The 23,515-nt window shown below is 34.5% G+C and overlaps 1 protein-coding gene across 1 annotated transcript in view; it reads left to right on the forward strand.

Annotated features, from left to right (window-relative positions):
* Positions 1 to 23,515, forward strand: part of PTPN20 (protein tyrosine phosphatase non-receptor type 20) — a 178,348-nt gene that overhangs the window by 62,066 nt on the left and 92,767 nt on the right. Inside the window, exons 2-4 of the mRNA XM_045842425.1 lie at positions 15,313 to 15,404; positions 18,768 to 18,770; positions 22,440 to 22,537. Of these exons, the coding sequence (XP_045698381.1) occupies positions 15,313 to 15,404; positions 18,768 to 18,770; positions 22,440 to 22,537 (193 nt within the window). The remainder of the gene's footprint in view (positions 1 to 15,312; positions 15,405 to 18,767; positions 18,771 to 22,439; positions 22,538 to 23,515) is intronic.

Genomic DNA, 23,515 nt, shown 5'->3' on the forward strand with positions numbered 1-23,515 from the left:
ACCCTTCCTCTCTGTCTAAAAATAAATAAATAAAATCTTTAAAATATATATATACTTAGAGACAGGGAAAGGGAAGGAGAAAGAGAGGGAGAGAAATATTGGTGTGAGAGAGAAACATCAATTGGTTGCTTTTCATACACACCAGGACTGGGGACTGAACCTGCAATCTGGGCATGTGCTCTGACTAGGAGTCAAACTGGTGACCTTTCAGTTTACAGGATGATGCCCAACTGACTGAGCCACATGGGTCAAGGCCGTATATTCTTTCTTTTCTTTCCCTTTCCCAAGGATATACATCAGAAAAAATATTACTAAAAGCAATGTCAGAGAGTTTAGGCCCCTGGTTTTTAGGAGTTTTATGGTTTTAGGTCTTACATTTCTTTTAAATATCACTGAGTCTAACATTTAAGTGTTTAATCTATTTTGAGTTTATTCTTGTATATGGTGTAAAAAGATAGTCTAGTTCTTTTTACATGTATCTGTCTAGTTTTTCCAACACCACTTATTGACTAGGTTGTCTTTAACTCATTGTATACTTTTGCCTCCTTTCTCATATATTAATTGACCATATAGGAGTGGGTTTATTTCTGAGCTCTCTATTCTGTTCTCATTGATCTACATGTTTATTTTTATGTCAGTACCATGATGTTTTGATTACTATAGACTTGTAGTACTGTGTGATATCAGGTAGCATTATACCTCCAACTTTGTTCTCTTTTTTTTTTTTCAAGATTGTTTTGGGTAGTCTGGGTTTTGGGGGGGTTCTATATAAATATTAGATGTATTTGTATGTATTTCTCATTCTGTGAAAAATGCCATAGTATTTTGAAAGGGATTGTGTTGACTCTATAGATGCTTTGGGTAGTATAAACATTTTAACAATGTTAACTTTTTCTATCAATGAGCATTGTATATGCTTCCATTTATTTGTATCTTTTTAAATTTCTTTTTTCACTGTCTTATAATTTTGAATACAGGTCTATTACCTTGATTAAATTTATGGTTAAATTTATTTCATGATTATTTTTTTTTATTTTAATCATTGTTCAAGTACAGTTTTCTGTCCTTTATTCCCATCCCAGCCCACCCACTCCTCCCTCCCCACTTCCCTCCCATTTCCACCCTCTCTAGTTTTTGTCCATTTGTCCTTTGTATTTGTTCCTGTAAACCCTTCCCATTCCCCCCGGAAATTCCCCTGAAATTCCACCCACTCTCCCCTATGGTCAAGATTAAATTTTTTGACACCATTGTGAATGGTATTTTTTAAAATTTCCCTTTCTGGTACTTTGTTATTAGTGTGTAAAAATAAAACTTATTTCTGAAAATTAATTTGTATCCTGCTATTTTATAGAATTAATTTATAAGTTCTAATAGAATTTTTAGTGGTATCCTCAAGTTTCTCTATATACATACAGTCTTTTGTCTTTATATATGACAGTTTTACTTCATGTTTTACAATTTGGATGCATTTATTTCTTTTTCTCATCTGATTGCTGGGGTTAGGACTTCCCTAAGTGGTGAAAGTGGCCATTTCTGTCTTGTTTCTGATCTTAAGGAAAATGCTATTTAGCTTTTCTCTGTTGAGTATGATATTAGCTATATCTTTATAATATCTGACCATTACTATGTTGAGGTGTGTTCTCTCTATTCCCACTTTGTTGACAGTTTTTTAATAATAATAAACAGATGCTGGATGTTGTCAAATGCTTTCTCTGAATCTATTGATATAATCATATGATTTTTTTTTGTAGGGTATCACGTTAATTGATTTGCAAGTATTGAACCCATCTTGCTTCCTAGGAATAAACCCCACTTGATCATGGTGTATGCTTTTTTAAAATTATTTTTTTATTTTTTTAATTGTTGTTCAAGTACAGTTGTCTCCATTTTCCCAGCACCACTCCCACCACCCCACCCACCCCCACCTCCCACCCCTAATCCCTTGGTTTTGTCCATGTATCCTTTATATATGCTCCTGAAAACCCTTCCCCCCCTTTTCCCCTATTATCCTTTCTCACCTCCCCTCTGGGTACCATCAGTTTGTTCTTAATTTCAATGTCTCTGGTTATGTTGTGCTTGCTTGTTTGTTTTGTTGAATAGGTTCCACTTAGAGGTGAGATTATGTGGTATTTGTACTTTCACTACCTGGCTTATTTCACTTAGCATAATGCTCTCCAGTTCCATCCATGCTCTCACAAAGGGTAGGAGCCCCTTCTTCCTTTCTGCTGCATAGTATTCCATCATGTAGATGTACCATTGTACTATAGTGGCCTTGTAATATAGTTTGATGTCAGGTATGGTGATTCCTTCTACTTTGTTCTTCTTTCTCAAAATTGCTGCAGCTATTTGGGGTCATTTATAGTTCCATGTAAATTTTTGAAATGTTTGTTCTATATCTGTGAAATACATCATTGGTACTTTAATAGGGATTGCGTTGAATCTATAAATTGCTTTGGGTAGTATGGACATTTATTTTTATTTTTATTTTTTTATTTTTTAACATTTTTTAAAAATTTAATTGTTCAAGTACAGTTGGGCATCTTGATAATCTTAATTCTTCCAAGATTGGAAGAATTTGTGTTTGTGTCTTCCTTAATTTCTTTCTTCAGTGTTGTACAGTTTTCTGAGTACAGGTCTTTTACTTCTTTGCTTAGGTTTATTCCCAGGTATTTAATTTTTCTTGTTGTCATATCTTCTGAAGGATATCTTAGTTACTTCGAAATTTTTGACAATTATGAATAAAACTGCCATAAACATCTGTGTACAGGTTTTTGTGTAGACATGAGTTTTCAATGCCCTTGGATAAATACCAAGGAGTGTTATTGCTTAATTGTATGGTAAGAGTATATTCAGTTTTAAAAGACACTAAAAAACTGTTTTCCAAAGTGGCTATAACCATTTTGCTTTCTCACCAATAATGAATGAGAGTTCCTTTTATTCCACATCCACACCAGCATTTGGTGTCAGTGTTCTGGATTTTGGCTGTTGTAATAAGTGTGTAGTGCTAGTTCATTCTTTTAAAAAATTTTTCTTTTTAATAATTTTTATTAATGTTCAAATACAGTTGTCTCCATTTTCCCACCACCACCCCATCCACCTCCATCTCCCACCCTCAATCCTAGCCCCCTTTGGCTTTGTCCATGGGTTATTTATATATGTTCCTTGATAACCCTTTCCCTTCTTTCCCCATTAATTTCTTCCCCTGTCCCCTCTGGTTACAGTCAGTTTGTTCTTAATTTAAGTGTCTCTGGTTATATTTTGTTTGTTTTGTTGATTAGCTTCCACTTAAAGTTTAGATCATATGGTATTTAACTTTCACTGCCTGGCTTACTTCACTTAACATAATGTTCTCCAGTTCCATCCATGTTGTCGCAAGGGGTAGGAGCTCCTTCTTTCTTTCTGCTGCATAGCATTCCATTGTGTAAATGGACCATAGTTTTTTGATCCACTCAGTTACTGATGGGCACTGAGGTTGCTTCCAGTACTTGGCTATTGTAAATTGTGCTGCTATGAACTTTGGGGGGCATAGGTCCTTTTGAATTAGTGTTTCAGGATTCTTAGAGTATAATCCCAATAGTGGAACTGCTGGATCAAAAGGCAATTCCATTTCTAGTTTGAAATGTCCTTATTTGCCTTTTATTATAGCCTTTGTTTTAAAATCTATTTTGTTTGATATAAATATTGCAACCGTAGCTTTTTTTCCATTTCTATTTCCATGATAGAACTTTTTTTCATTCCTTTACTTTTAGTCTCTGCATGTCTTTTGATCTGATGTTGGTGTCTTGTACACTACATGTGTATGAGATTTGTTTTCTTATCTATTCATCAACCCAATGTTTTTTGATTAGATTATTTGTTTATATTTACAGAGATTATTGATAGGTACATAGTTATTGCCATTTTATTGTTCATATTTATGTTCTTTTTTCTCCCTATTCTTCTTAAAATATCCCTTTGACATTTCTTATAATACTGGTTGGGTGGTCAATAATGAACTAAGTTTCTTTCTTTCTTTCTTTCTTTCTTTCTTTCTTTCTTTCTTTCTTCTTTCCTTCTCTCTTTATTTATTTATTTTGTCTGGAAAGCTTTTTATCTCTCCTTAAATCATAAATAATAGCCTAGTTGGGTTGAATACTCTTGGTTGTAGGTCTTCACCTTCAATCACTTTGAATATTTTTTGCCAATTCCTTTTGTTCTGTAAAGTCTGTTGAGAAATCAGCTGACAGTTTTATGGGAGCTCTCTGTAGATAATTAACTGCCCTTGTCTTCCTGCCTTGAAGATTCTCTTTTTTTTTTTTTAACCTTTACCACTTTAATTATGGTGTGTCTTGGTGTGGGCCCCTTTGGGTTCAATTTGTATCTTCTTTTTTTAAGATTTTTTTTTAATTTTTAGAAAGAGAAAGAGAGGGAGAGAAACTTTGATGTATGGTTGCCACTCACATACCCCCTACTGGGGATCTGGCCTCTGCAACCCATGTGGCCTGACTGTGATCAAACTAACAACCCTCTCTCTGGTTTCCAGGCAGACACTCAACTGGGTTCATTTTGTTTTGACTCTGTGCTTCCTGGATAGGTATGTCTATTTTCTACCCCAGGTTAGGGAACCTTTCACTCCCCTCTTTTTTTTTTTTTTTTACACAAAAACAGGTTCTCAAATCCCTTGTTCTTTTTTTTTTTTTAATTTCTTCTTTTGGTACTCCTATGTGGCAAATGTTGTTACACTTATGTTGTCCCAGAGGCCCCTTAAACTGTCCTCAGTTTTTAATTTAATTTTAGTTTTGCTGTTTTGGAAGGGGATTTTCTGCTACCTTGTCTCCCAAATTGCTGATTTGATCTTCTACTTCAGCTAATTTGCTCTTGATTTGTTTTAGTGTATTCTTCATTTTAGTTATGGTACTCTTCAATTCCGACTTGTTTTTCTATGGTTTCAATTTTATTTATGTTTACTACTTCTTTGTTGAAGTTCTCACTGAGACTGTGTAGTCTTTTTATATTATTAAATTTAAAAATTTTAATTTTAGGTTGTTCCTTTCTAACATGTGGAAATACAATTAAGAGTTTTATACTTCTTCTTTAGCAACCATTTTTTCTTGTTCTTGTTTCACATAATTGACTAAAACTATCTTAGAAAAATGTTGAAAAGGTGTGGTAAGAACAGACATTTTTCACTTGTTCCATATCATTGGGGGAAATAATTTAGTCTTTTACTCTTACATTTGTTAGTCATTGGTTTCATGTAGATGTCCTTTATCTACATGAGAGGATTCCCTTTAATTCACAGCTTGTTGAGTTTTTTTTATTAGATAGGAATTATATTTTGTCAGTTTTTTTGCATCTATTAAAATGATTATATATATGTGTGATTTTAAGTATATTCATATAGTAAATAACACCAATTAGTCTTCAAGTGTTAACTAATTTTACATTCTTGAATGAACCCCACTTGGTCATGATGCACTGTCATTTTTATCTATTTCTGGGTTAGCCAAAAAATTTTTAGTGATTTTTGCATATTTGTTCATGAAAGGTTGTTGATCTGTAGTATCCTAATAATATCTTTGATATTGGTATCAAGATAGTTGTTATGAACTGAAGTATGTTCCCCCAAAATTCATGTGTTTAAGTCCTAATCTCCAATGTGACTATATTTAAAGAGGTTTTTCAGGGTAAATAATATTATAACAGTGGGCCCTAATGCAATAGGACTACTGTCCTTATAAGAAGAAGAAAAGACACCAGAGATACGCACACACAGAGAAAAGGCCATTTGAGAACACAATAAGAAGCAGCTATATAAAAGCCAAGGAGAAATTCCTTAGGAGAAACCTGAACTCCCAGCACCTTGATCTTGGACTTTCAACCTTCAGAACTGTGAGAAAATAAATTGCTGTATTTAAGCCACCCAATCTGTTGTATTTTGTTATGACAGCCATAGCAGACTAATATACTAGTGTTTACCTCATTAAAATAAGCTAGGAAGTGTTTCCTTCCCTTCAGGTTTATAAAAAGTTGGTGTAGAATTGATATTTTTCCTTCAATGTTTTGTAGGATTTGCCAGTGAAGTTACTTGGGCCTGGTATTTTATATGTGGGAAAATTTTACATTTTAAATTCAATTTATTTAATAGATATAGGACTATTCAGACTATGTATTTCTTCTTGGGTGAGTCATGGTAGATTCCATCTTTCAGATATTAATTTCATTTAAGTTGTCAAATTTACTGACAGTTATTTGTAATATTTCTTTAATATACTTTAACTTTCTAGAGAAAATATAGTGAAGTATTTCCTTTCATCCCTGAGGTTGTTCATTTCTTCCCTTTTTTACTTCTCGGTTCATTTGTCAAAGTATTTACCAATTTTATTGGTAAGCCAGGTGTTAGTCCTATTATTATTTATTATTATTATTATTTTCTCCTTATTTTATTAATTTATGTTCTTACCACCATTTTCATTCATTTGCTTCTTTGAATTTAATTTTCTCTCATTTTTAAAATTTCATAAGGTAGAAGTCAAAATTATTGGATTTTAGGCCTTTTTATTTTTCTCATAGATGTATTCAGTGCTATACATTTTCACAAAACTTTACTGTGGCTTCATCCTTAACATTTCAATGTGCTCTCTTATTCAACTTCATGTAGTTTAAGATATTCCCTGGATATCCTTGTGACTTCATTGATTCATTTTTTAAATAAAAATTTGTTGTTTAGTTTCCAGATATTTGTGAATTTCTTATACATCTTATTATTATTGATTTGTAACATAATTTCCATTATGATCTGAGAATATTTATGTCATATACCTATAACTTATATGTATATCTATGTGATTTCATGCCTTGTAAACATACTGAAAATTGTTTTATGGCTCAGTATAACTTTCAGAATGATTAGGGACACTTGAATGGGTATTCTTTTATTTTTGGAGAAGCATTCTATAGTTTAAAAATTTACTTTTTCTGGTAGGTAAGCCACTTATTACAACTCTGTTCATTTTAGTACTTTCCCCAATGATATGCAATTCCTCCATTATGAAATTGTAGAAGGTCTTGTTGACTTTAGTCTTTTTTAAATCCCTATTGTTTTTTATTGATCTATTTTTCTATCCCTTTACCAATTCACACAGTTTTTAATGACTTAAGCTTATAATAAGTACTGATAGTTGATAGGGAAAATACCTCAAATTTGTTCTTTCTAACTGAAATGTCATTCATTTCTTTTCTTTTTTTTGATGATCAAATTGGATTTTATATACTTTTAAAATTTTTAATTGCTGTTCAAATACAGTTTTCTGTCTCTTACTCTCATCCCAGCCCACCCTCCACTCCTCCCCACCTCCCTCCATTTCCATGCCTCCCATAGTTGTTTTCCATGTGTCTTTTATACTTGTTCCTGTAAACCCTTCCCCTTTACCCTTGAAATTCCCTCCCCTCTCCCCTCTGGTCACTGTCAGCCTGATCTCTATTTCAGTGTCTTTGGTTATATTTTGCTTGTTTGTTTGTTTTGTTGTTTAGGTTCCTATTAAAGGTGAGATCATATGGTATTTGTCTTTCACTGCCTGGCTTATTTCATTTAGCATAATGCTTTCCAGTTCCATCCATGCTGTTGCAAAGGGTAGGAGCTCCTTCTTTCTTTCTGCTGCATAGAATTCCACTGTGGAAATGGACCATAGTTTTTTGATCCATTCACCTACTGATGGGCACCTAGGTTGCTTCCAACACTTGGCTATTGTAAATTGTGCTGCTATGAACATTGGGGTGCATAGGTTCTTTGGATTGGTATTTCAGGGTTCTTAGGATATAATCCTAGCAGTGGAATTGCTGGGTCAAAAGGCAGATCCATTTTTAGTTTTCTGAGAAAATTCCATACTGTTTTCCATAGTGGTTGCACCAGTCTGCAGTCCCACCAACAGTGCATAGGGTCCCCTTTTCTCCACAACCACTCCGACACTTGTTGTTCGTTGCTTTGTTTCTGATGGCCATTCTGACTGGTGTGAAGTGGTAGCTCATTGTGGTTTTAATTTGTGTCTCTCTGATAGCTAGCAATACTGAGCATCTTTTCATGTGTCTCTGGATCCTCTGTATGTCCTCCTTGGAGAAGTATCTGTTCAAGTCCTTTGCCCATTTCTTAAATTGGGTTGCTTGTCTTCTTAGAGTGGAGTCGTGTGAGTTCTTTATATATTTTGGAGATTAAACCCTTGTCTGAGGTATCATTGACAAATATGTTTTCCCATACAGTGGGTTCCCTTTTTATTTTAATACTGTTTTCTTTAGCTGTGCAGAGGCTTTTTATTTTGATGAGATCCCATTTGTTTATTCTTTCCTTTATGTCCCTTGCTCTAGGGGACATGTCAGTAAAAATGTTGCTGCGTGAAATAATTGAGATTTTCCTGCCTATGTTCTCCTCTAGAACTTTAATGGTGTCATAGCTTATACTTAAATCTTTTCTCCACCTTGAATTTATTTTTTGTGTATGGTGTAAGTTGATGCTTGAGTTTCACTTTTTTGCACGTAGCTGTCCAGTTCTCCCAACACCATTTGTTGAAGAGGCTACTTTTACTCCATTTTATGTTGCTGCCCCCTTTGTCAAATATTAATTGACCATAGAGACTTGGGTTTATTTGTAGGCTCTCTGTTCTGTTCCACTGGTCCATATGCCTGTTTTTATGCCAGTACCAGGCTGTTTCAATTACAGTGACCTTGTAGTACAGTTTGGTATCAGGTATTGTGGTCCCTCCTACTTTGCTCTTCTTTCTCAAAATTGCAGCAGCTATTCGAGGTCGTTTATGGTTCCATATAAATTTTTTGAAGTGTTTGTTCTATGTCTGTGAAATATGCCATTGGTACTTTAATAGGTTTTGCATTGAATCTGTAAATTGCTTTGGGTAGTATGGACATTTTGATGATGTTAATTCTTCCAATCCATGAACACGGTGTATGTTTCCATTTGTTTTTGTCTTCCTTGATTTCTTTCTTCAGTGTTGTGTAGTTTTCTGCATACAGGTCTCTTACCTCCTTGGTTAGGTTTATTCCTACATACTTTATTTTTCTTGCTGCTATATTGAATGGGATTTTTTTTCTTGGTTTCTGCTTCTGCTGTTTCATTGTTGGTATGCAAAAATGCCTTTGATTTCTGGATATGGACTTTGTATCCTACTGTTTTGTCAAATTCATTTATTAGGGTGAGCATTTTTTTGGTGGAGTCTGTGGGATTTTCTATGTACACTATTATGTCTTCTACAAACAATGACAGTTTTGTTTCCTCCTTTCAGATTTGGATGTCTTTTATTTCTTTTTTTTGTCTAATTGCTGTGGCTAAAAATTCCAGTACTATATTGAATAGAAGTGGTGAAAGTGGACAGTCTTGTCTTCCTCCTGATCTTTGTGTGAAGGTTTTAGTTTTTGACCATTGAGTATGATGCTGTCTGTAGGTCTCTCATATATGGCCTTTATTATGTTGAGGAATGCTCCCTCTAGTCCCACTGTACTGAGTATTTTTATCATAAATGGGTGCTGTACCTTATCAAATGCTTTTTCTTCATCTATTGATATAATCATGTAATTTTTGTCCTTGCTTTTGTATATGGAATGTATTACATTTAGTGACTTGTGAATATTGAGCAATCCTGGCATCCCTGGGATGAATCCCACATGGTCATGGTGTATGATCTTTTTAATGTATTGTTGGTTGTGGTTTGCCAGTATTTTGTTGAGTATCTTAGCATCTATGTTCATCAGCCATATTGCTTTGATGTTTTCTTTCTTTGTTGTTTCTTTATCTGGTTTCGGGATTAGGATGATGCTAGCTTCATAGAAAAAGTTTGGGAATCTTCCATCATTTTGGATTTTTGAAATAGTCTGTGAAGGATAGGGGTTAGCTCTTGCTGAAATGCTTTGTAGAATTCTCCTGTGAAACCATCTGTTCCAGGACTTTTGCGTGTGAGGACTTTTTTTTATTACTGCTTCAATTTCATCTGCTCTTATTGGTCTGTTCAGGCTTTGATTCATCTTCATTGAGTTTTGGAAGATTATATTTTCCTAGAAATTTGTCCATTTCACCTAGATTTTCAAATTTCTTGGTATACAGTTCTTCATAGTAATTTCTTACAATCCTTTGTATTTCTGTGGTATCAGTTCTAATCTCTCCTATTTCATTTCTGATTGTGTTTATGGTGGTCCTCTCTCTTATTTTCTTGATGAACCTGCTTAAAGGTTTGGAATTTTTAGCCACAGCAATTAGACAAAAAAAGAAATAAAAGGCATCCAAATCTGAAAGGAGGAAACAAAACTGTCATTGTTTGTAGAAGACATAATAGTGTACATAGAAAATCCCACAGACTCCACCCAAAAAAATGCTCACCCTAATAAATGAATTTGACAAAACAGTAGGATACAAAGTCCATATCCAGAAATCAAAGGCATTTTTGCATACCAACAATGAAACAGCAGAAGCAGAAACCAAGAAAAAAAAAATCCCATTCAATATAGCAGCAAGAAAAACAAAGTATGTAGGAATAAACCTAACCAAGGAGGTAAGAGACCTGTATGCAGAAAACTACACAACACTGAAGAAAGAAATCAAGGAAGACAAAAAACAAATGGAAACATACACCGTGTTCATGGATTGGAAGAATTAACATCATCAAAATGTCCATACTACCCAAAGCAATTTACAGATTCAATGCAAAACCTATTAAAGTACCAATGGCATATTTCACAGACATAGAACAAACACTTCAAAAATTTATATGGAACCATAAACGACCTCGAATAGCTGCTGCAATTTTGAGAAAGAAGAGCAAAGTAGGAGGGACCACAATACCTGATACCAAACTGTACTACAAGGTCACTGTAATTGAAACAGCCTGGTACTGGCATAAAAACAGGCATATGGACCAGTGGAACAGAACAGAGAGCCTACAAATAAACCCAAGTCTCTATGGTCAATTAATATTTGACAAAGGGGGCAGCAACATAAAATGGAGTAAAAGTAGCCTCTTCAACAAATGGTGTTGGGAGAACTGGACAGCTACGTGCAAAAAAGTGAAACTCAAGCATCAACTTACACCATACACAAAAATAAATTCAAGGTGGAGAAAAGATTTAAGTATAAGCTATGACACCATTAAAGTTCTAGAGGAGAACATAGGCAGGAAAATCTCAATTATTTCACGCAGCAACATTTTTACTGACATGTCCCCTAGAGCAAGGGACATAAAGGAAAGAATAAACAAATGGGATCTCATCAAAATAAAAAGCCTCTGCACAGCTAAAGAAAACAGTATTAAAATAAAAAGGGAACCCACTGTATGGGAAAACATATTTGTCAATGATACCTCAGACAAGGGTTTAATCTCCAAAATATATAAAGAACTCACACGACTCCACTCTAAGAAGACAAGCAACCCAATTTAAGAAATGGGCAAAGGACTTGAACAGATACTTCTCCAAGGAGGACATACAGAGGATCCAGAGACACATGAAAAGATGCTCAGTATTGCTAGCTATCAGAGAGACACAAATTAAAACCACAATGAGCTACCACTTCACACCAGTCAGAATGGCCATCAGAAACAAAGCAACGAACAACAAGTGTCGGAGTGGTTGTGGAGAAAAGGGGACCCTATGCACTGTTGGTGGGACTGCAGACTGGTGCAACCACTATGGAAAACAGTATGGAATTTTCTCAGAAAACTAAAAATGGATCTGCCTTTTGACCCAGCAATTCCACTGCTAGGATTATATCCTAAGAACCCTGAAATACCAATCCAAAGAACCTATGCACCCCAATGTTCATAGCAGCACAATTTACAATAGCCAAGTGTTGGAAGCAACCTAGGTGCCCATCAGTAGGTGAATGGATCAAAAAACTATGGTCCATTTCCACAGTGGAATTCTATGCAGCAGAAAGAAAGAAGGAGCTCCTACCCTTTGCAACAGCATGGATGGAACTGGAAAGCATTATGCTAAATGAAATAAGCCAGGCAGTGAAAGACAAATACCATATGATCTCACCTTTAATAGGAACCTAAACAACAAAACAAACAAACAAGCAAAATATAACCAAAGACACTGAAATAGAGATCAGGCTGACAGTGACCAGAGGGGAGAGGGGAGGGAATTTCAAGGGTAAAGGGGAAGGGTTTACAGGAACAAGTATAAAAGACACATGGAAAATAACTATGGGAGGCATGGTAATGGGAGGGAAGAGGGGAGGGCTGGGGGCTGGCCTTTTTGTTTTTTAATGTTGTTAATTGTGTAGTTAGAGAGGTTTGTATTTTTAAGTCATTTTCGAATACGTTTTTATTTTTCATTATTCTAGTTTTAGCTTATTTCCTATTTTCTGTTTTTATTGTATATTGTATTGATTATGCTATTACAGTTGTTCCATCTTTTTCTCCCCTTACACCCTCTCCTGCTTGTACCCTCCCACCTTCCACCATTCCCCTCTTTCAGTTCATGTCCATGTATTGTACATACAAGTTCTTTGGCTTCTCCATTTCCTGTACTTTCTAAATCTCCTCCTATCTATTTTGTACCTAATTATTATGCTTCCTATTCTCTGTATCTTTTCCTCCCATTGTTCCCTCCCCTTTCCCACTGATAATCCTCCATGTGATCTCCATTTCTGTGATTCTGTTTGTGTTGTAGTTGTTTGCTTAGTTTTTGTTTCTTAAGTTCAATTGTTGATAGTTGTGAGTTTGTTGACATTTTACTGTTCATGGTTTTTTATCTTTTCCAATTTTTGGATAAGTCCCTTAAACATTTCATATAATAAGGGCTTTGTGATGATGAACTCTTTTAACTTGACCTTATCTGGGAAACACTTTATCTGCCCTTCCATTCTAAATGATAGCTTTGCTGGATAGAGTCACCTTGGATGTAGGTCCTTGCCTTTCATGACTTTAAGTACTTCTTTCCAGCCCCTTCTTGCTTGCAAGGTTTCTTTTGAGAAATCAGCTGATAGTTTTATGGGAACTCCTTTGTAGGTAACTGTCTTTTTTTCTTTTGCTGTTTTTGAGATTCTCTCCTTATCTTAAATTTGGGTACCTTAATGGTCACGTGTCTTGGTGTGTTCCTTCTAGGGCCCAGCTTCTTTGGTACTCTGAGCTTCGTAGACTTCCTGGAGGTCTATTTCTTTTGCCAGATGGCAAAGTTTTCCTTCATTATTTGTTCAGTGAATTTTCAATTTCTTGCTCTTCCTCTTTTCCTGGAGCTGCTATGATTCAGTACTTGGAGCATTTAAAGTTGTCCTAGGGGTTCCTCCACCTCTCCTTATTTTTTTGAATTCTTGTTTTTTCATTCTGTTCTGGTTGGCTATTTATTTCTTCCTTTTGTTCCAAATTGTTGATTCGAGTCCCAGTTTTCTTCACTTCACCAGTGGTTCCCTGTATATTTTCCTTTATTTCACTCTGTATAGCCTCTATTTCTTCTTTCATTTTGTGACCAAACTCAGTAAATTCTTTAAGCATTCTGATTACCAGTGTTTTGAACTGTGCATCAGATAGGTTGACTATCTCCTTGCTGCTTAGATTTTTTCTGGGGTTTTAATCTTCTTTCATTTGGGCCATAGATCTTTTTCTCTGTGCACCTGTTATGTTTTAAGGGGAAGAGCCTTAGGTATTTGCCAGGGTGGAGCAACCTTCTTTGCTGTGCTGTGGCGCTGTCTGTGAGGAGGGGTCAGAGAGGGAACAATGCTACTTTCTAGGCTCTCGCCCTCTTTCCCTCACTTCCCCCATTATTCACAAGCAGATTGTGCCCTTTCAGGTGCTGATTCGGAGGTGAGTGGGTTTGTGTATGTTCTAGGACCACATGGACATCTCCAACAGACTCTCCTGTGATACTGGGAGTTTGTCCCACCTCAGCCTCCACAGATTTTTCCAGCCAAAGGTTTTGAGTCTTTAGTTTTTCATGCTGGAACCCAGGGTTGCCTGCTCTGTCTCACTCCCAATTTGTTTCTCCCAGCTTATCCCCATGCAAATGTGGGATGTCCCGGTCAGCTAGCTCCCACCTTGCCACTCTGTCCACCATCTTGCCACTTGTCCACTCTTCCCCACTTTCCCTCTTCACTTCTCCTAGCAGTTTGGGTGAATGTTTCTTTAATTCCTTGGTTGTTGGACTCGCATGCACTTTGCTATTCTGGCATTTCTGGTTGTTTTTTGTATTTAAATTGGTTGTTTTCCTTGTTTTGGTTATGCAAGGAAGCAAAACTTTTCTACTTATGCCTTCATCTTGGCCACTACTCTATTTGCTACTTTTTATTGTTATCTCCCTTTCTACAGATTTGGTCATTTCCTCAGTTATTCTTGGCCTTTGGAATTGAATACAAAACTTGGTTTTGTAACCTTTTTCTTTTTTTATCAATCTATTTAAAAACTATACTTTTCCTCCTTAACACTGCTTTAGCTAATTCATACTAGTTTTGATATGTGGCCCTTTCATTGATATTTTGTACTATATGTTTATAAAAATTTGCTATAATAGTCCATAATTTCTATTTGGTTTCCTTTTTATCACACTCAGCAATGCACTAGTGTTCAGAGTATTTGTTTACTACATATTTATTATGTAGTAATAAGCGGATTGTGCCCTTTCAGGTGCTGATTTGGAGGTGAGTGATATTTATTATGTAGTAAACAAGAAGATTGATTTTGTAACATGCTGTGTCACAAAATTTCTAAATTATAATATGTAAGACTGCCATGATATAGGAAACAGTATTCCAAGTGCTCAATTCTAAGATCAGAGTAAAATATCTCTCTTGGCTTCTGGAAGATTCTGTGCAGTAGAATTAACAGAGTAAGCAACAATCTTGTAATAAAGCCAGCAACATTTTTGTAGGGATTATTTATATTACATTCTTCAATAAAGCCTAAAAGAGCTTTTTATGTGTCTTTACATATTGATAATTTGTTTCTTAGTAATAATATGAGACTTATGTCACATTTTTTTATCTAAGAAGTAGACTCTGAAACACAGAAAATTTTATTCTGTAGATTCCAGTGCATAGCTTCTGTGGGTCATATATTTAGGATTTACCTGAAGAATACTTCCTTGAATAATATAGAAGTAGGAGCAAAGGGACTGCTTGACAATCAGTTTCCTGAGGATACTCACAGAAGAAGAATCATGTTCACTATGTTAGTTTTTCAAAGCAAGGAGAAAAGCAAATGTAACATATGAGATAAAGATGAAATGACTAAAATAGGAAGAGTAGGTGAAAAGTCCCTTCACACAGCTTGACTTTTCTCATTCAGATTCAGTCATTCCTTCTGTGTAACACTTTGTATTTGATTAATTCTTTCTTTTGTTCAGGAAAAGATCAGAAGGGAGATGACTCTAATATGGAAGACCTGAATTTCTGGAAGACTTTGCCTTCATCAAGTCAGAGAAAGACACCTAGATCAGTGACTAATGAGGTAAACCTAGAAAAAGTGGGATCTCTACTGATGATATGCGACTAATACTCAAATCACTGACTAAGCTCTCAAAGAAATAGGTGTCCATTTTGTTTTCCTTACCACATTGATATTTTCATTTCTGTGTTACTCTGATATTGAAGGTGACCAAAAACAGGGATTTGAAAGTGTGGAACTTTATGCAGCTTTAAATAAAACCACTTTTGATGCTATTCTGGAAATCTTACTCATGTTGTCACCTACTTCATTATATGATACTAACAAATACAAAATAAATTTCACATAAACACTGAAGAAATTTTAAATATATTGATAGAATTTTTACTTGATGGAGACAGCTTGGTGCAGTGTCTCCAAACTATGGGAAAGTAGAGGGTTGTAAAAAAATTGGGGGCAAAAATCTCTCACCTTGATACAGTACTTTCCATTTGGAGATACTGATAGGTTTAGTGCACCAAAGGGGCAATGCATTTTCATCTTCTGAGTGCCTTGCATTTTTTTCCTCTTATCTAATCTCCTGGAACTTTGGGACACCCATGATTTTGCTGTCTTCCTGCTTACTTCCTATAAGTTCTAGCTTTAATAGAGATAAAAATCATTATCAAGAATAACCCTGCTTCCCTCACTGTCCAGTTTGACCACCACCCTCACTCAGGGATGACAGTTGTGCTGCTGATTTGAAAAACAACTTTGAAGATTGGTAGATGTGTGTGTGTGTGTGTGTGTGTGTGTGTGTGTGAGTGATATGTAAGCTGGTCTTATCAAGGTCACCACTGCATCTCTGGCTACCAGTCTCTCTTCTGGACTCTCAGACCCACTCTTGATAAGAACGATTTTCTTCTTGAAGGAGAGATGATTTAAAAGTGAACTACTTCATAGAATGTCCTGAGTAGATCCTTTATATAACTCTACTTGACTTTCTTTTAGAATTGAGTACATTTTATGGTTTGTTTTCCTTATATCTTATGGCTTGACATATTTGAATGAATTTTGATATTTTTTAAAGTTTTCTTTTTGAAAAAATTATATTAGTATATTTCTGGATGTTTTTTAAAGTATGTTGGGAAAATCAGCTCTTTTATCAGAATTTGCTTTTCTTATATTTCATGAAGCAATTAAATTGATGTTATAGACACCAGATGCTTTTTCAGGTATGATGCTGTTCCTAGGAATTGTCTAGACTCATAGACTTGTAGATGATTAAATTTGAAAAATAGATCAAGAAACTTTTGTTCATTTTATTTATTTAGAGGTGAAGAAACTAAGGTCCTAGAAAAAGCTGAAATGATTTATCTATGATCATACAGCTCTTCAGTCACAGAGAAAAGGCTAGAAACCAGGGTCCTATCTTCTAGTATTACTTTGTTTTCATAAAATGCTTAGAATATGCAGTGTAGTAAAGCTAATTTAGCCTTGTCAGAAAAATTTACCCATCCTTTTCTTTAATTTGAAATTAATTTGATTCAGTGAGAAATCAACAAAAAGACCTGAAATCTTGATAATTTAGTATATTTCTCCTTGTGCCTTCTTGACATTGTTAGCCAAATCACATTTCATTCAATCAAAGACATATTTAGTCCTAAGTGATACTTTAGCTTGAACTGCAGCCATCTAGAACAGTTTGCTTCTTTGATAAATGTAATCAAGTTGATTGTGAAGCATGATTTGAAATATGTCTCAGGTGAAAATTATGCTAGGACTTCTCACTCAGGTGGTTTAACCTTTTCTTAGTAAATGAGTTGTATGCAAATGGCTTTTACACTGTGTTGTGCTGGAGATTGGAGGGATAGTGTTGATGTAATAGCACCACATCACTTCTTCTCTATCTCATTGCACTCACAATCTCCTCACTTCTATTTTAATTATTCTGAAATTAATTTTTAGGAATTTATTTTACTGATTAATATCAATAAACTAGTTTTCAGGACTAGGTTAACTCTATAGAACTCATTTTATTTAATTTATTGGTAATTTATATAGTTTAATGAGGAGAAATCCTTGGGGAATATTTTTCCTTGATATTTTATTTGTTTTTCTTTAAGATTTTACTTATTTATTTTTAGAGAGAGGGGAAGGGAGGGAGGAAGAGGGGGAGTGAAACATCACTGTGTGGTTGTCTCTTTAGCTCACCCTCTACTGGGGACCTGGCCTGCAACCCAGGCATGTGCCCTGACTGGGAATCAAACCAGTGACACTTTGGTTTGCAGGCCCATGCTCAGTCCACTGAGCCACACTAGCCAGGGCTCCCTTGATATTTTAAAATAAAATAGTTAAAATGCACAAGTTAACACCAAAAAAAGAGAGCCATTGTAGCTATAGTAATATCAGACAAAGAGACAAAAGCAAAAAGCATTAGGTATTAAGAGGTCACTATATAACACTGAAAGGTTTAGTTCACAAGGAAGGTTTAGTTCGCAAGATGCTTAATTTATAAGCATCTAATAGTTTCAGAATATATAAATTAATATTTGACAGGATTATAAGGAGGAATTTATAAGTTCACTATGATAGTACAACATTTAAAACTATCTCCTAAAAATAGATTAGACAGTTAAGAGTATAGATACTACCCCCCCAAAAACAATCAGCAAGCTTGGTATAATAAACATAAATAGAACTTGCATCCAAAAATTAGAGACCACATTCTTTTCAAGCATACATGGATCATTTGCAAAAATTCACCATGTTCCAAATCAAACTACATCTCAAATAATCTTACAGACTGACTGTGGTCTCTGACATAAAGAAATATGGTAGAAGTCAATCACAAAAGGATGAAACATACATTTGGAATGTAAAGATATGTCCTTCCAAACTCATGGGTCATAGAAGACATCGTAAGAAATATAAAGTATTTAGAATAGAATAAATACAAAATTATTATATATGAAAATCCGTGGTTTGTTCAATATGCAGCAGTTAGCAAATATAATGATATAGATTATATCTATATATAGCAGTTAGCAAATATATATATATCTATATGTAGCAGTTAGCAAATATAGTGATATAATTATCATTATATTATTATGATATAATGATATATCATGTATCATTATGATGGATATATAATCTATATCATTATATTTACAATGATACCAGCTAGTAAATATATAGGAGTAAATCTAAGAAAAGGTGTGAATTGCCTTTATTGAGAATATCATAGAATGTTATAATAGCTATATCATATTAATGAATAATAAGATAATATAATAAAGATAACAGTTATCCTTAATGTAAATTACAAAATTAATTTAACTGAATTTCATAGCTCTTGTGCCTGTGTGTTTATGTGTGATTTGATCAGCTGATTCAAAAACTTGGGAAAACAGAAGGCCACAAATAGGCAAGAAAGTATTAGGTAGGGAAGGAAGAGTGTATATGTGGTAGAGGAGGTGACTGGAACTGCAGGTTGTCAAGACTTATTACAAGGCTATAGGAATTAAGTAAATATGTAATCAAGCAAGTGGCAAATAAGGCCAATGAAACTGCATAGAAATTACAGAAAAATATCCATTGATGCATATACAGGAACTGTTCATGTGATAGGTAGCATTGCAGATAGAATGGTCTGCTCAATTAATGGTGCTGGTATAGTTGGTTATTCCCACAGGAACAATAAAACTGCATTTTTACCTATGAGTAAAGGTCATGAGAACCTTTTCTTCTTCGCAGTGAGAAAATAATCTTTTGTTAGCCTTCTGGTATCCTGTTTCTCTGGAAACCTAATAAAGGTGGACTATCATCTGAGTTATCAAGCAGCACATTGATTATGGTAAAAAATGGCTCCTGGATTGGAAGGTTTATGACTAAGACAATACATACCTTATTGATAGTGCAAATGGGGTGAATGTGGGAAGCCCTTTTCTGTGATCTCCAGAAGCCAGGTTCATGGAGTGTTATAAGAGACACTGGTTCCTGTTCTGCTTGAGGCTTCTAAGCCAGGATGACATGGGTGAGACCACCCATGTGGTCTTGCTACCTTCACCTGAGTTGACATGAGAAAGCTGTTAGGACTCCTGATGTGGGCAAATGTAAGATTGTACTGCTGATGTGTTGTGGCTGTTCTTCTATATTCTTTGGCACCAGGTGTGGCCTATTGGGTCTTGTCAATGTCCAGTTGAATGCAAGATCATTGTTGGTGGTTGAGCAGAGAGACAAAAGTACACTTTGTACTGAAATTGATTGTTGGTGAATTAAATCCGTAAATATTAAAAGCAAAGCTTAAAATATTTTAGAAAAATATTGGATAATTAATATTTTTTTTACTTGCATAGGGATTTTTTTAAATTTATGTGTTATATATTATTCAAAACAGCAATTAGCTAATCTACCAGAAGTTAATATGTTCTTTTTTTAAATTTTTTAATTTTTTTAACTTTCATTTATTTATTTTTAGAGAGGGAAGGGAGGGAGAAAGAGAGAGAGAGAGAAACATCAGTGTGTGGTTGCTGGGGGCCATGGCCTGCAACCCAGGCATGTGCCCTGACTGGGAATCGAACCTGTGATGCTTTGGTTCGCAGCCCGCACTCAATCCACTGAGCTACACCAGCCAGGGCAGTATGTTCTAAAATGATAAAGTTATTGCTAAAATATATTAACTTTATATTTCAAGCAATGTTTATTAATGTTATATTAAAAACTCAATAAGCTATATGTTTTAAATTGTTCAGCAAAATGAATATGCTTGATAGGAGTTCTGGGTAGTTTTTTATATCTTTCCACTAATGCGCTTGGTTTTAAAATTGTGTTTGGGTTCATGTTCTGGAATGATGTCTGTATGTATGCCCACAAGAGGTATTTCAGGTCTAGGAAGTTTTATGGAATCAAGCAAAACACATACAACTAGCAAGAGGGGAAAAGATTAATAAGCTTTACAAAATTAAAGTAATCAAAGAACACTTCAAAAAAGACAAAAATGCTGGACATAGGCTGTGCCTGGAGATGCTGCATGAGAAATAGGCAAGAAATAAGGGTGGGAAATTAGGCAGCAGCTAGACCATAAAAGGCTGCCTGGATTGTGGACCTGATCTTTTTGCTCAAGATGCTTCCTTTGCTTAGTCCTTTTTGTTTTTAAGGTACATGGCTATTATGCATCACTATATTCTGTTACTACATTAACACTTATCACCACTGTAATTTTTATATGCTTGCTGTGTATTTCTTCTTTCCCTATGAAACTATGTATGCTCTACAAGGGCAGAACACAAACCTCTTTTGTTCAGTGTTTTATCTGCAGTATTTAGAAGAGTATCTACACATAATAGGCCCCCAGGCCAAAACTGTGAGTGAATAGATTAATTGAAGCAGAAATAAGGGCTAAAATACTGATTACTGAATCTGTATTTTAATGTGTCTTTCCCCCTCTAATTATGTTCAATTTTGTTTACTGGTAGGCTACATACTGTACCAGAGGCTCCAAATGCAACAAAGTAGACTAAAGTCAATTGGGCAGTACTAAATCTCATGGCAGAGAAAAGCTCTAAAAGAAAGATAAATACAATGTTGGGAATGTTCTTTTTTAATTTTTTAATTTGAATTATTTAAGTACAGTTTTCTGTCTTTTACACTCATCCCAGCCCACCCCTCCAGTCCTCCCCACCTTCCTCCCATTTCCACACCCCCCTAGTTTTTGTCCATGTATCCTTTATACCTGTTCCTGTATACTCTTTCCCTTTTCCCCTGAAATTCCCTCCCCTCTCCCCTCTGGTCACCGTCAGCCTGTTCTCTATTTCAGTGTCTTTGGTTATGTTTTGCTTGTTTGTTTGTTTTGTTGTTTAGGTTCCTATTAAAGGTGAGATCATATGGTATTTGTCTTTTAGCACCTGGCTTATTTTGCTTAGCATAATGCTTCAACTTAATAAAGGCCATATATGAGAGACCTGCAGCCAACATCATACTCAATGGGCAAAAATTAAAATCTTTTCCACAAGATCAGGAACAAGTTTGTCCACTTTCACCACTTCTATTCAATATAGTATTGGAAGTTTTAGACACAGTGATCAGACAAGAAAAGGAAATGAAAGGCATTCAAATCAGAAAGGAGGAAACAAAATAGTCATTGTTTGCAGATGACATGATAGTGTGTATAGAAAATCCTATAGACTCCGCCAAAAAACTGCTCGACCTAATAAATGAATTTTTGGCAAAACAGCAGGATACAAAACCAATATCCAGAAATCAAAGGCTTTTTTGTATACCAACAATGAAACAGCAGAAGCAGAAATCAAGAAAAAAATCCCATTTGATATAGCAACAAGAAAAATAAAATACCTAGGAATAAATCTAATCAAGGACATAAAACTACAGAACACTAAAGAAAAAAATTAAGGAAGACACAAACAAATAGAAATATATACTGTGTTCATGGATCGGAAGAATTAACATCATCAAAATGTCCATACTACCCAAAGCAATTTACAGATTCAATGGGAATGTTCTATTTACAATAAACTCAACACTCATGATAAGAATCTTTGTGTTGAAGTCATAATCTTTTTTCTAAGAAAAATGAAACTTATTTTTTAAAATCAACTTTTGGAAAATAATTTGAGTGATTCAATAAAAATCACTTGTATATGAATAGTACTCTAGTCTGTTATGGCAGATTAGAAAATATTTGATAGGGAGATACACATTTCAAGTGATTTTCTAGGAGTAAAAGTCACACTGTGATTATAGTTTTAATTGTTATGGATAACTTATTGTTTATTGAATACCTTATTGTTTTTAATATTATAATTGACATATAATATTATATTAGTTTCAGGTGTGCAACATAATGATTAGATATGTACATGCCTTACAAAGTAATCACCCTGGTAAATCTAGTACCCATCTGACACCATACATAATTATTATAATATTATTGACTGTATTCCCTATGATGACTTTACACTCCTGTGACTGGTTTTATAACTGTCCATTTTTACTTATTGTTTTTTCAGGAAGCTATAGAAATCATGCTTTTAATTTATATATTTATGAAATCTGAGCCATAATGTTCTATTCTTATGCCTGTAGGTTTTTGCAAATGAGGTTAACTCAGAGAAGGGAAAATTCTCTCTTCAGGATCTCCAACATAGTGACTATGAAGATTTTTTTAAAGAGCCTACAAAAAGGTATAACTAACATGCTTATTTAGTTTTCTATTTAGTCATTTTAATAGCTAGCTAGCCTTCTGAGTGGAGACAAATGTTTGATATATCTTTTTAAAAATATAGCTCCTTGTAAGTACAACTTGGTTTGGCTAGAAGTAAGATGTATTTATGATCTCATAAATATGGCATTAACACAAGAAACAGATATTATTTAAAGAATTTAATTTCTTTGCCATCTCATTAATTCCATAGTTCCCAAGCCTTTGTAAATGTGTCCAGAGCTCCTGAGGAGCCACTATACTTAAGGTAAGGTGAAGCTCAATATGCAGTGAGACTTTATTAGAAATTATGTCTGTTTCTAGAAATAAAATAATGTACTAGAAACAAAAGGACTGCTATCATGGTGAATTCCTGGAACTTTGTATGAAAAAAAAATTAAAGAATCAGGAACAAAGTAAATTTCCATGAGAAAAACCAAAGAAACAGGAGGTTTCTTGTTCATAAAATGTTCAGATTTAGGTGTTATATGCAAAAACATATCAAATAAGGAAACATTTTATTAAGTCATATTTTCTTAGATGTTTCTATGTTATATTACCTATAGAGACTGGGATAGTACTGCACAATAGTGTATATAGTATAAATCTTGTATGTACAACTTTCAGAAGTACATTAAATGAACAAACTATATGCTAATAGTATATAATAATTAGCAGATACTAATTTTATACTGAGCACTATTTATAAATGCAAAACACTGCATAGTTCTTGCTCTTTAGTTTGTAGTTTAACTAGGGGAAAATATGAAAGAGACAAATTTAAATGCAATATAGTAACTATTATAAAGTTAAAGTCCAAGGACTTTTGAGCACAGAAGACAGAAAAGTATGGAAGAGGAGCATTATTTACCATTTGCTTGGAGAAAAGATATTTTGGTTGGAATTTAGGGTCAAAATAAATAGAAATCTAGCAGGTGAAAAGAGAGGGAAGAAAATTTCA

Source organism: Phyllostomus hastatus, unplaced genomic scaffold (genome assembly GCF_019186645.2).
Source record: "Phyllostomus hastatus isolate PE091 unplaced genomic scaffold, TTU_PhHast_1.1 phas_contig_38, whole genome shotgun sequence".
Lineage (NCBI taxonomy): Eukaryota > Metazoa > Chordata > Mammalia > Chiroptera > Phyllostomidae > Phyllostomus > Phyllostomus hastatus.